At 42.4% G+C, this 14041-nt stretch overlaps 1 protein-coding gene across 3 annotated transcripts in view; it reads right to left on the bottom strand.

The window, feature by feature from the left end:
• LOC139265112 (short transient receptor potential channel 5-like) overlaps positions 1-14041 on the bottom strand; it is a 106905-nt gene that overhangs the window by 35076 nt on the left and 57788 nt on the right. For all 3 annotated transcript variants that reach the window (XM_070882017.1, XM_070882018.1, XM_070882019.1), the window contains exons 3-5: positions 13591-13927; positions 9413-9552; positions 3036-3358 (exon numbers count right to left, since the gene is read on the bottom strand). In XM_070882017.1, coding sequence (XP_070738118.1) covers positions 3036-3358; positions 9413-9552; positions 13591-13927 — 800 coding nt within the window. The remainder of the gene's footprint in view (positions 1-3035; positions 3359-9412; positions 9553-13590; positions 13928-14041) is intronic.

Here is a 14041-nt window from a genome sequence, read left to right as displayed (position 1 = left end):
TAAAAGGTTAAAAGACTATTAATTGAGCCATTTAAGGTCAAAGAAGGCGAGTTCTTTTCTGTAAATTTATTCAGGTATAAGTACAGCCATTTTGACCATGTGGTACCAGAAGGACAAAGACCTGGCTTAAAGCCAAGAACTTGTTACTGCTGTCTGCCAAAAATAAAGAAGTTAAAACTACAATCGGAGTTCGAATTTCATTGGAAATTAAGAGATCTAACAAATCCCATTCCATGGCCACAAAGACCATGGCAACAACTTCAGTTAGATATCTTCTGTCCAGTTGAAGCAGCTCCACAGCACCAACGTTTCCTTGTTGTAGTACATGACCTGCATTCCAAGTGGCCAGAAATCACTACAACAAGTTCAGTGACCCCATTAACGATCGTCACTATTCTGCAGCATATGTTCACAAAATGGGGCCTCCCAGAGGTCATAATCACTGATAATGGACCACAGTTTGTGTCCGACCTGTTCGCAGATTTCCTTACTCGTCATGTTACCGAGCATTGCTTTACTGCTCGGTACAATCCTCAAAGCAACGGAGGTGTTGAGCGATTTAACCGCGTCATCAATGAGGGTTTGAAAGCCAACCTCGCAGCAGGCCAAACTTTCGATGAAGCAGTTCAAACCATTCTCCGCACATACCGTTCAACAAAGCACTCGCTAACGGGGAAGACACCTGCTGAGCTCATGATTGGGCTGAATCTTCACTGGCTAATGGACATTCTCAAACCCCCAGCTAAACTTAGCGTGAAGATAACCACACTTGCATCACAGATTTCAGAACGGCAACGAAAAGCGAAGTCGTACACTGACGCAAAATGACCCGCTCAAAAGCCCCAACTGAAGAACGGAGATTGGGTCAGAGTTAAGCGCCCAAACCGGAGTCATAAGCTCGCATCTTCACTTTTGCCTTCAAAAGAGATCGGGTGAAAGTTCAGCCCTTACACCTACGAGCTCAATGATGGAACTCGATGGAATGCTCATAGACTGATCCTGACTCACAGGCCAACAGAGCAGTAGAATGGAACAGAGGCACCGTTCTGTTTCCCAACTGAAAACCTCGATCAAACACCGCAAGCTCCACGCCGGTCTCAGCATATCAGAACATGGCCTGGCTATCTCAAGGACTTTTTTTATAGACTATGTTTTCAGAAAGAGGGAAATATGTTGTGTTCATACTCTGTTTGTTTGTTGCATGAACTCTCACTGGACGGGCATTAGGACCCTGCGGGAGCTATTCACACACTGCTGTAAACAAGCTGGTTCATGCTGATTTTGGGACACCATTTTGAGAGTTGCTATAAAGGACACAGTTAGTTACATTACTCGTGTTTCAGTTAGTCTGTTTATTTACGTACACAACATGTGGCCTCAGAGGTGTCACATCTCAAAGTGGCATGCATCCTTGAGCGGTTCAAGTATCCACTTATTACTGTTAAGTTAATAATCATAAAACCAAAAGACTAATTGGGAATAGATCAAAAATATCAAAAAATATCAATAAGGAATGGAAAACCAACTGAAAATCAGTAATCAAATTCTTCATTTTTTTCAAAGCTACGATTCAAGAAAAAGCAAGTAGCATAAGCCAACCAATCAAATAAGTCGTACCATTTCCTCAAACTGTTTCAAGACACCATTTTCTTCTTTACATATGTGAGTGTATCAATCACAAATATATTTCATGACGTAAAACATAAAAATATTACACAATTCTGAAACCTGCCCATAAAATTGGTCATTTAATTTTAGAGACTGCAAGCAGCCTCCCCATTTACGCCTGCACTATTGTCAGGAACCTGAGGCTTGAGTTTGATATTGCACCTTACCCTTGGGCGCTGAAGATTTCTATCCGCTGTGGATAAATTCCGTATTGTGGGAGTTATACTTTTCACCATGCTCCTATAGAGCTGCAGGAGTCAGTGCATCACAACTCATTCCACATGACAACCAGGTAGAAAAGAAGTGGGGAATTATAGCTCCTATGGACAAATTGTATGTGTGGGTGTGAGTGTGTGAGATTGAGAGAAATACATCATAGGACCTGTAGTTTTTGACGCTGCTCTGGGGTTTCTGTGGATCTTCCACCAAAGTTACGATCAGAAAACTCCCACAGAAATTCACCCCTTAGTGCACAGTGCATACCAGCACGTACATTTACAGCAGAAAAAGAAAATAATTTTTTCAACTGTAGCATGTTGTACAGTTTTGGTCATTAAGTAAAAATTGTGAGCTTTTGGTATCATTTGGGATGAGATTTTTTAGCATCAGTGAAGGGAACTAATGTTCATGGTGAGAAGGGGATTTTTATGAGGCCTTTTGATGCTAATCTAGAAGATCGTGGCCAGAGTCTCATCAATCACTGAAGGCCAGACCAGTCACTGGGCACTCAACTGTGGCAGAAACCTCCCTGGACCATGCTAAACTAATGATTGCTTCAGTAAGAACTACAAATTCACTGTGGGACGTAATGGAGAGAAAAACTAGCTTTTATTAATGTGGAAAAAAAGGGAAAGGTCTTGGAGATGCTTTCTCTAGCGCACTTAACCTGGGAGGTAGAAGATTAAACAAATATTTGATAATGTAAATAATTGGAAGAGGTTTTGTGAAGGAAAGAACAATGTTATTTTACTGTAAGCAAGTTTTGCAAAGTGGTAAATAAGCATTTTTATTTACAAATGTAATACTTTTCAGAATCAAAAGGCTTTATAGTTTTTTTTAACCTGGTATCAGTTATGTTATATATTGCTTTAGTTAATTTTCTGTATTACTGCAATGGGTGAATTGCTATCATATTTGGATTGCAACAGGACCATGGTAAACATCAAAAACCACACTCAAGACCCAGACTACCTGTGAGCAGTACTACAGGAGATTCATTAGTTCAAGCAAAAATGTTCAAAAAAAGTCACCTGAATGGGCAGGAAAAAAGATCTAAAAAATAACATTGAACTACTTTGCAATTTTTTAAAGGTGATTTGATAATGACATTCGCTTTACTTGATATAAATCGTTAATAATGGACTTACGTTGAGAAGGCATTGTTTTGTTTCTCACACCGTATTCCCTTGCAATTATTGGGCTCTTCAGATGCGCTGGTCTCATAGTAAAAGTACAGCTGATTTAGTCCATTTGCAAAAGCAAGCAGCACCAGGCAGTAAATGAAGAGGAACTTGAGAATATCAAGGAGCATGCGGCCCAGCGAAATCTGTAATGGTCCCAGGTGAGAGTTCGCAGTGAAAAGCGAGATCAAACGAAGGGAGCTGAAGATATTGGCTATTGCAAACAAGGCTTCTGCAATCAGCGTCGGGTGCCACATTTCCCACTCCTCACGAGGGCGTGAGCCATTGTACTTTAAAACAAAGGAACAGGTTAGGGCTGTAATGTCTAATTAACTGTCTGGATAAAATTACAGCATTTGATAAGCAATAAGTTGCTCCTGATTCTAAGACTTGGAGACCCCACAAGTTTAGGAAAGCGCAATCATCTTACATTTTTCTCCCACCTCCTAGCCTGAGAGTGGAAGACAAGATGTCTCATTCCTTTTAAGTTTATCATCGACTTGTATCCATATAGGAGACCATCTTGTACATCCCAAATCGGCTAAATTGCCTCACAGCCAATGTGATTGACTCTGAAATGGACTTTCCATAGGGCTCCTGGAATTCCATCCAGGGAACATGAGCTTCCCCTGCTTGCAAAGTAGTTTTGTTCAATCTGTTCTCCCCACCAAGATCCCCAATTGTGTCACCCAGCTTATACTCCAGCTAGGAGCATGGGACTCTCTGATCCATGTACCAATCTGCTATCACATCACTCCAACAGGAAGAGCATTCACAGAGAAATACCAGTCATGTTAACTTCACTTTCACCCCGAGATCAACTGCGTTTCTACTACCAACTGCTCTATACAGCATGTCAACAGAGAGGTGATCAAACCCACTGATAGAAGATCAAGTAGCAGCTAAAACTGGATCAAAACTCATCCTTTTGATGAGGAGCCCAATGCTGCCCCACTGAAGCTATCAGGCTGCTTCTGCAAGCAGCGGGTATAAAACCCAAGCCTACTAAACTCTTGCTGTACTTTAGACTAACGTAGGTATAGAAAAAGACTAAAATATGAGAAATAAAGATTATTTTAGTAAAAACCCCAAGTCAGTCTTCTTTCATGAGTATAAAAATCCCATTGTTGTGGTGTAAGTGAGGTAAACCAAGCCTGCTCATGTGTCTTCAAAAAATTGGTAATACTGAACCAACAAGAGATTCTGGGGCCGAAATTGCCCACCAACGAAAAAGTGGCGCACTCAAGGTTTTGTAGTTTTTTCTCCGCCCCAATCCATGGGACGGGGACTCGAGTAATGTTTAGCTCCTTGTTTATTTCTTTTGCTTGGGGCAGTGTTGCTGTCGGCTGTGGGGCGGAAGAGCCTCTGGATCAGAGCAGCCGTCGCTCCGAGCCATCAGCGCCGCGCTGATGATGTCAGCAGGTTGCCAATGACGTCAGCGCGATGCGGACATGCCACGTCGCACTGACACGTCACAACATTCCTCCCCTTCAGTTAGAGGGCCACTGCGAGCTCAGGATTAAGTTTAGTTGGGCTCACTGGGCCACCAAGGAGGGTTTCGGCCGGGCCAGCGGACTGGCACCCAAGAGGGGGTGTCGGGCTGCCTGTTGGCGGCCCGACCGAACCCGTGTCCACCATTTCGACACGGGCTGACCTCAGAGTCAGCCGTCAATTGAAATAAAATGGAGGCACCGGCAGCGCGCCCTCCCCTTTAAGGGTGGACGCGCCAACCAGGCACACAGAAATTCCTGCAGAGGAAAGCTCTCAGTGGCATCTATCCGGCGGCCGCTCCACTCCCGTGGGGCAATTTCCCACGGGTCAATTTCCCACAGGGGTTGGAAAGGGCCGATCGGAAGGGTGGGTTGGCGCGAGACCGACGGGCGGTAGCACGGGCAGTGTAGAAACCCGTTCCCGCTGCTCCCGACCTGGGGGCAACTTAAGACGGGTCTGCTCCCGGTCGGTAAGGCCTATCCGCTCCATTACCGCCGGTGGCAATTTCGGCCCCTCTGTCTTTGTAAGATCGGGTTATTCTTTCTTCTAACATTATTTTCTGTCTTTCCTCATATTAATTTTGTTTGTAGTGAAACGGTTCCCCTTCCTTGGATCCTCTTGTCAAGCACGGTTTCTGGGCTGCGATTGACTTGTGTGCCGGCTTCTATCGGTGATCATTAGGAAATACAGAAGAATTACTTGATGGCTCTCCCTCAGATTTTATCTCCTCGCCTGTCAGGAATCACACACCCAATCTGCTCATGGTCTTCTTGTGCTGGCCTTACTGAGGTCAAAACCCTATTAGTCAGGAAATTGTGTCAGGGAAATTGATGGGATTGAAAGCCGATAAATCCGCAGGGCCTGATAGTCTGCATCCCAGAATACTTAAGGAAGTGGCCCTAGAAATAATGGATGCATTGGTGATCATTTTCCAACAGTCTATCGACTCTGGATCAGTTCCTATGGACTGGAGGGAGAGAGTAAACGGGGATTTATAGACCAGTTAGCCTGACATCAGTAGTGGGGAAAATGTTGGAATCGATTATTAAAGATTAAATAGCAGCGCATTTGGAAAGCAGTGACAGGATCAGTCCAAGTCAGCATGGATTTATGAAAGGCAAATCATGCTTGACAAATCTTCTAGAATTTTTTGAGGATGTAACTAGTAGAGTGGACAAGGGAGAACCAGTGGATGTGGTGTATTTGGACTTTCAAAAGGCTTTTGACAATGTCCCACACAAGAGATTGGTGTGCAAAATTAAAGCACATGGTATTGGGGATAACGTACTGACGTGGATAGAGAACTGGTTGGCAGACAGAAAGCAAAGAGTCAGGATAAACGGGTCCTTTTCAGAATGGCAGGCAGTGACTAGTGGGGTGCCACAGAGCTCAGTGCTGGGACCCCAGCTTTACAATATACATCAATGATTTAGATGAAGGAATTGAGTGTAATATCTCCAAGTTTGCAGACGACATTAAGCTGGGTGGTGGTGTGAGCTGTGAGGAGGACGCTAAGAGGCTGCAGGGTGACTTGGACAGGTTAAGTGAGTGGGCAAATGCATGGCAGATGCAGTATAATGTGGATAAATGTAAGGTTATCCACTTTGGTGGCAAAGACATGAAGGCAGAATATTATCTGAATGGCGGCAGATTAGGAAAAGGGGAGGTGATACGAGACCTGGGTGTCATGGTACATCAGTCATTGAAGGGTGGCATGCAGGTGCAGTAGGCGGTGAAGAAGGCAAATGGCATGTTGGCCTTCATAGCTAGGGGATTTGAGTATAGGAGCAGGGAGGACTTATTGCAGTTGTACAGCCTTGGTGAGGCCTCACCTGGAATATTGTGTTCAGTTTTGGTTTCCTGATCTGAGGAAGGACGTTCTTGCTATTGAGGGAGTGCAGCGAAGGTTCACCAGACTGATTCCCGGGATGGCAGGATTGACATATGAGGAGAGACTGGATCGACTGGGCCTGTATTCACTGGAGTTTAGAAGAATGAGAGAGAATCTCATAGAAACAAATAAAATTCTGAGGGGACTGGACAGGTTAGATGTTGGGGAAGTCCAGAACCAGGGGTCACAGTCTAAGGATAAGGGGTAAGCCATTTAGGACCGAGATGAGGAGAAACTTCTTCACTCAGAGAGTTGTGAACCTGTGGAATTCTCTACCGCAGAGAGTTGTTGATGTCAGTTCGTTGGATATATTCAAGAGGGAGTTAGATATGGCCCTTATGGCTAAAGGGATCAAGGTGTATGGAGAGAAAGCAGGAAAGGGGTACTGAGGTGAATGTTGAGCCATGATCTTATTGAATGGTGGTGCAGGCTTGAAGGGCTGAATGGTCTACTCCTGCACCTATTTTCTATGTTTCTATGTGTCACGAATTGACATTGAGTATCATGCTGTACTATGGCACTGCCTGATTTCTGCAATCCTAGTCCAGTCTTTTAATTCTGAAGTCCCCAACATAATTTGCCAATGTTTCAGATGGTTTTAAATATTTAAATCGTAACTAAAGTGTGAAAATTCCACTAAACTGTGGTACTCTCCAATCCACTGCCTAATGCTTTTTTAACAATAATCATAGCTTAGAAATTACTGTTGGCAATTAGCACACAAACACTCAGTGCCTTTGTGCACCATTCCTCTGTCTATTTAATAAAGGCATTAACCCATTTAAAATAAATGAGTTAAAACATTTCTTAAAACAGAGTGTTTTACGAATGTGTTAAGCATCGGTCCACTAATATCAGCAATAACAATTTCTAGGCTTGTATATATACATCACTCTATATATATATGTGTGTGTTTGTGTGTGTAAATGATTAGGCCTGTTAAAAGCAGATAGGTTATTAATGTAATGTAATGTTTTAAACTTTGTCCCCAATATTGAGTGCACTCAAAAACATTCATTGTGGTAGAAAGGTTAATAGTTTCATAAATTACAGTCTGAGTTCCTTTAGTTTAATTTATTCACATTTAGCTCCATAAAAAATGTAATCTTGTTAAGTGACCGCAGGATGTTTTATAGCTTATAATTTGCCTTGCACTCCTTAAACATGGATGGATTCTCTACACCTCCCCATGTATCCTGATGAGAAATGCTTCTGCCCAGCAGTACTATCTGCTATCTGTGTAGATAAACAGCAGCATATTCTACACATTTTTACCTTAGTTTGCAGTTTTTTACCTGCAACAACAAGCCCTGTGCTAAGCATTCAGGCTTTCTTGTGAAAATATAAAAAGGAAAAAAAAACTTGCATTTATTATATAGCGTCTTTCACAACCTGAGAATGTCCCAATGCACTTTACAGCCATTGAAGTACTTTTGGAGTGTAGTCACTGTTATACTGTAGGAAACACAACAGCCAATTTGTGTACAGCAAGCTCCCACAAACAGCAACGTGAAAATGACCAGGTAATCTGTTTCAGTGATGATGGTTGAGGGATAAATATTGGCCAGGACACCAGGGATAACTCTCCTGCTCTTCTTTACAAAAGTACCATGGGAATGTTTACATTCATGTGAGAGGGCAGATATAGTCCGATATAGGTGCAGGTGGGTGTATCACACTGGGACTCCAATGCACTCTACCACAGAATGGCAGGGATAGTCTTCCTCCTGCAATTTCCAACATTGATCTTTGTTGCTGCAAGATGGAGAGGCACCAAACAGAGGCCAGTCTCTTTTACAGGGGAAACTGGAGACTGATTCTCTCAGGCTATCCTTGTAGCTGAGATCGAGCAAGTTGACTGATGACTGATACCCACAGAGACTTAGAGATGGAAAAATGAGCAAGAAAATAAAACAATAGCTTATGACAAACTCCAAGCATGTGAACACCTTTGTATATGAAAAATGTACTGAAAGTTCACAAACAAAGCTAATTATAAAAGTATGCTATTCAAGAGTAATTCAAGGGGAATACCCACACTTACAAGTAGCAAAGCTAAAAATTGGGTAAACAGACCCACTTCTCTCCTGTACTTCCCAGCATGTGGCTCAAGAGTAGCAATAGAAGAGACCTGCTCTCTCAATCTGGGATTGGTGTACGGTAAGTGTAGAAAAATTAAAAACAATAAAGGTGAAAGAAGAATCTGACTTGAAAAACAACTTGACACAAGGTGGACATCCCCCTGCCCCCTGCTCCTTGTTGAAACATAACTGGTGCTGTGTGAAACAAGGACATTACTAATGCCAAGTATAACAATGCCCAAGAATATGTGAAAAAAGATAAGTCATTTAGCCCTCTGAGGCTGTCCCTCTCCAACTGCCCAAATACAATTTGTACCATCAAGGAGTTTTTCTAACTTTTTTGGTTTCTTGAGGAAGTTGAGTAACTATAGGTAATACCTCCAAGATAACATAAAAAATGCCTGCTTACAGCTGCAGCAACTAAGCACAAAAAACCCTGGGATCAACCTTACATTGTTCAACCAAGAATAATCAATCAATGAAGGATAGTCATTCCCCAGGGTGCTTTTGTTCACTGATCATCCCTTAATTAATGCAGAATTCACATGGGCTAATTTAGCATGTTGGTATCAAAACACTATAGGAAAAAACTGTTAAGCTAACATGTTTAAATGCTATGTAAGCATTAACTCTGTGATACTCTGAATCCATCACCTCAAATTGCTTCCTTCACTAGCACCACCACCAATATCTCAACCTACTGTTATAGGTACAACTCAAAATGCTTTCTCCAGACACAACCCAAGTTTGGATGGACACAATTTATAGTTGTACTATGGATGTTTTTTTAAAAAATCAAATGGTCATTGTACCAAAAACTCACAAAGCCACTCTTATAGTTTACTGGAATTCCTGTGACAAAACATGTGCTGATTACTCACCTTCACATAGGCAACAATCTTCAGTGAGATGGTGGCTAAATACAAGGAGTTCATTGCAAAGTCCATCAGGTTCCACCAGTCATGGACATATTCAGTAAACCCGCCATCCCACATTTCTTTGATTTCAGCCCATATAAAACCTGGAAAAAGAAATATCTTTTTATATCTATATATCTGGTACTTTTCATTCAGAGCAGATTTTCTTTTGAATTCAGTATTATTTGTCCCCAGCCTTTTTTCTGTTTTCTACATTTTAAACTGTTGCTGATGTTTTATTTTTGAAAACTTGTTTTCATTCTGTTCAATCTGTAAGACTGGAAGCTAAAAATAGTCAATCATAAATGTATTTGTAATAAAGCATTTAAATATAGCCATGATATCCATGATGGGTGATGTGTAATGAGAAAGGACTAACTAGCAATCTTGTTGTTCAAGGCCCCTTGAGGAAGAGTGACCATAATATGGTAGAATTCTTTATTAAGATGGAGAGTGACACAGTTAATTCAGAAACTAGGGTCCTGAACTTAAGGAAAGGTAACTTTGATGGTATGAGGCGTGAATTGGCTAGAATAAACTGGCGAATGATACTTAAGGGTTGATGATGGATAGGCAATGCAAACATTTAAAGATTACATGGATGAACTTCAACAAATGTATATCCCTGTCTGGAGTAATAATAAAACGGGGAAGGTGACTCAACTGTGGCTAACAAGGAAAATTAAGGATAGTGTTAAATCCAAGGAAGAGGCATATAAATTGGCCAGAAAAAGCAGCAAACCTGAAGATTGGGAGAAATTTAGAATTCAGCAGAGGAGGACAAAGGGTTTAATTAAGAGGGGGAAAATAGTGTATGAGAGGAAGCTTGCCGGAAACATAAAAACTGACTGCAAAAGCTTCTATAGAGAGTGAAGAGAAAAAGATTAGTAAAGACAAATGTAGGTCCCTCGCAGTCAGAGTCAGGTGAATCTATAATGGGGAACAAAGAAATGGCAGACCAGTTGAACAAATACTTTGGTTCTGTCTTCACGAAGGAAGACACAAATAACCTTCCAGAAATACTAGGGGACCGAGGGTCTAGTGAGAAGGAGGAATGAAGGATATCCTTATTAGGCAGGAAATTGTGTTCGGGAAATTGATGGGATTGAAGGCTGATAAATCCTCGGGGCCTGATAGTATGCATCCCAGAGTACTTAAGGAAGTAGCCATAGAAATAGTGGATGCATTGGTGATCATTTTCCAACAGTCTATCGACACTGGATCAGATCCTATGGAATGGAGGGTAGCTAATGTAACACCACTTTTTAAAAAAAGGAGGGAGAGAGAAAAGGGATAATTGTAGACAGGTTAGCCTGACATCAGTCGTGGGGAAAATGTTGGAATCTATTATTAAAGATGAAATAGCAGCGCATTTGGAAAGCAGTGACAGGATCGGTCCAAGTCAGCATGGATTTATGAAAGGCAAATCATGCTTGACAAATCTTCTAGAATTTTTTGAGGATGCAACTAGTAGAGTGGATAAGGGAGAACCAGTGGATGTGGTGTATTTGGACTTTCAAAAGGCTTTTGACAAGGTCCCACACAAGAGATTGGTGTGCAAAATCAAAGCACATGGTATTGGGGGTAATGTACTGACGTGGATAGAGAACTGGTTGGCAGTCAGGAAGCAGAGAGTCAGGATAAACAGGTCTGTTTCAGAATGGCAGGCAGTGACTAGTGGGGTGCTGCAGGGCTCAGTGCCGGGACCCCAGTTCTTTGCAATATACAGTAATGATTTAGATGAAGGAATTGAGTGTACTATTTCCAAGTTTGCAGATGACACTCAACTGAGTGGCGGTGTGAGCTGTGAGGAGGGCGCTAAGAGGCTGCAGGGTGACTTGGACAAGTTAGGTGAGTGGGCAAATGCATGGCAGATGCAGTATAATATGGATAAATGTGAGGTTATCCACTTTGGGGGCAAAAACACAAAGGCAGAATATTATCTGAATGGCGGCACATTAGGAGGTGCAACGAGACCTGGGTGTCATGGTTCATCAGTCATTGAAAGTTGGCATGCAGATACAACAGGCGGTGAAGAAGGCAAATGGTATGTTGGCCTTCATAGCTAGGGGATTTGAGTATAGGAGCAGGGAGGTCTTACTGCTGTTGTACAGAGCCTTGGTGAGGCCTCACCTGGAATATTGTGTTCAGTTTTGGTCTCCTAATCTGAGGAAGGACGATCTTGCTATTAAGGGAGTGCAGCGAAGGTTCACCAGACTGATTCCCGGGATGGCAGGACAAGCTGACAATGCTGTTAGAAAAGCTTTATATATAGGGGCATATAGTACAAAAGCAAGGAAGTTGTGCTAAACCTTTATAAGGATCTCAATGTCTTGGAGAGGGTTCAGAGGAAATGTACGAGAATGGTGAGAGAGGTGAGGGACTTCAGTTATTTTAAGAGACCAGAGAAGCTGTGATTGTTTTCCTTAGAGCAGAGAAATTTAAAGGGATATTTAATAGAGGGGTTAAAATTATGAAGAGTTTTGATAGATCACATAGAAACTGTTCTCACTGCAGGAGGGCCGGTGACCAGACGACACAGATTTAAGATAATTGACAAAAGAACCAGGGGTACATGAGGAGAATTTTCTTTACACAGCAAGTTGTTCGGCCAGATTTTGTTGTTTAAATCATCATCATAGGCAGTCTCTCAGAATCAAGGAAGACTTGCTTCCACCCTAAAAGTGAGTTCTCAGGTGTCTGAACAATCCAATATGGGAATTAGAGTCTCTGTCACGGTGGGGCAGACAGTGATTGAAGGAAAGAATGGGTGGGGAGTCTGGTTTGCCGCACGCTAATTCCGCTGTTTGCGCTTGTTTTCTGCATGCTCTCGGCAACGAGACTCGAGGTGCTTAGCGCCTTCCCGGATGCTCTTCCTCCATTTTGGGCGTTCTTGGGCCAGTGATTCCCAGGTGCCGGTGGGGATGTTGCACTTTATCAAGGAGGCTTTGAGGGTGTCCTTGAAACGTCTCCTCTGCCTACCTGGGGCTCGTTTGCCATGTAGGAGTTCCGAGTAGAGTGCTTGCTTTGGGAGTCTTGTGTCAGGCATGCGAACAATGTGGCCCGCCCAACGGAGCTGGTCGAGTGTGGTCAATGCTTCGATGCTGAGGATGTTGTCCTGAGCGAGAACATTGATGTTGGTGCATCTGTCCTCCCAGTGAGGCTAATAACAGTGAGGCTAATGGGGCTTGCCGTTATTTATACAATAACTTCAGGCGAGGAACAGATACGTGTTTAAATGCCAATATCCAGAAGTTGCTATCCGAATTGTGCCGCTCCGCCATAAGCTTTGTGAAAACAGCATTTCGCTCTCTGCCTCACCATTGCATTGAATATTGCAAAGCTGCTGCACTTGTGCGGTAGATACAAACTTAACTCATCACAGCAAGTGAAGTCTTGTTATTTCATGCTTAAGTACCCTTTTAACGATATGATATTTGTTAATTATTGGTTCTCTGGCACTGAAGCTGATCTATTACATATGTGGAGTCTCATTCCTTCAGGTAAATTGTTGTTGGACACTTTTTTTAAATATAACATTTAAAATATATATATATTTTTAATTCCTTTTTAGTTCCCTCTCTCTTAATCCAATCTTTCTTTCCCTCTCTTTCTTTACTTGATATGACATTGAATTCACTCACTTTAATTTACACTTCCTTCTCAGTCCTTCTGCTGTTTATTTCTCAATCCTTCTATCTGATTGGTTCATGAGCTACCCTGTTGGTTGTCCTGCTCACTCAGATCCCAGATGCCCTGTTTCCCTCCTGCACCGTTATCAGCTTGCACTTTCAGCAACTTAGTGGGGAAAAATGTTTTAGGGTAAAGGGGCAAGTCAGACTAATGGCAGGTGCCGTGGTGCAGCAAAATCTGTCATGTTCTAATGTGATTGCATGACCTAAAAGAGAGGTGGAAGCAGATTCAATAATAACTTTCAAAAGTGATATATACTTGAAATGGAAAAACTTGCAGGGCTATGGGGCAAGAGCAGGGAAGTGGAACTAATTCAATCATTCTTTCAAATAGGCAGCATATGCATGACAGGCCTTCCTCTGTGCTTTAACATTATATGATTCTATGATATGCAACAATGTGTTCATTTTCTTCTAAATGACAATGTGAGTGTATGGAGAGATTTTTACCTAAAACCCATGGTAATATCATCCACTCGACGATAGTTGGTGGTGGCCCCTGCATGTGAAGGTCTGTCTTGACGATGTGCTGAGATGCCAACAACAGCAGGAAAAGGAACGTCAGGTAGGAGCCTGTGTGGCAGATAAACTTGATGAAAGGGTTCTTAATGAACAGACCCAGCCTACTCTTTGGTGCCACCAGATATACCACAGAAAGTATCGGGAACAGAAACCCAATGGTAATGCAGGTTAGGAGCTTGACTGCCCAGTGTCGGCGACGCCAGCCTGGGAATCCATCGTACCACAACGTAGCCAGTAACTGCTGGCAGTTAGGCTGAGCAACGAACTGAGAAGGAAACAAAAATACACAAAAAATGATGAGAATCATTTAGAACAATATATTATTTTTCTGTTGAGGTTGAAGCACCCCCCATTTCAAAGTATTTTTCTCCCCCTTTCC

Source organism: Pristiophorus japonicus, chromosome 6 (genome assembly GCF_044704955.1).
Source record: "Pristiophorus japonicus isolate sPriJap1 chromosome 6, sPriJap1.hap1, whole genome shotgun sequence".
NCBI lineage: Eukaryota > Metazoa > Chordata > Chondrichthyes > Pristiophoridae > Pristiophorus > Pristiophorus japonicus.
Note: the sequence above shows the minus strand (reverse complement) of the source record. Positions and strands in the feature narration are given on the sequence as shown.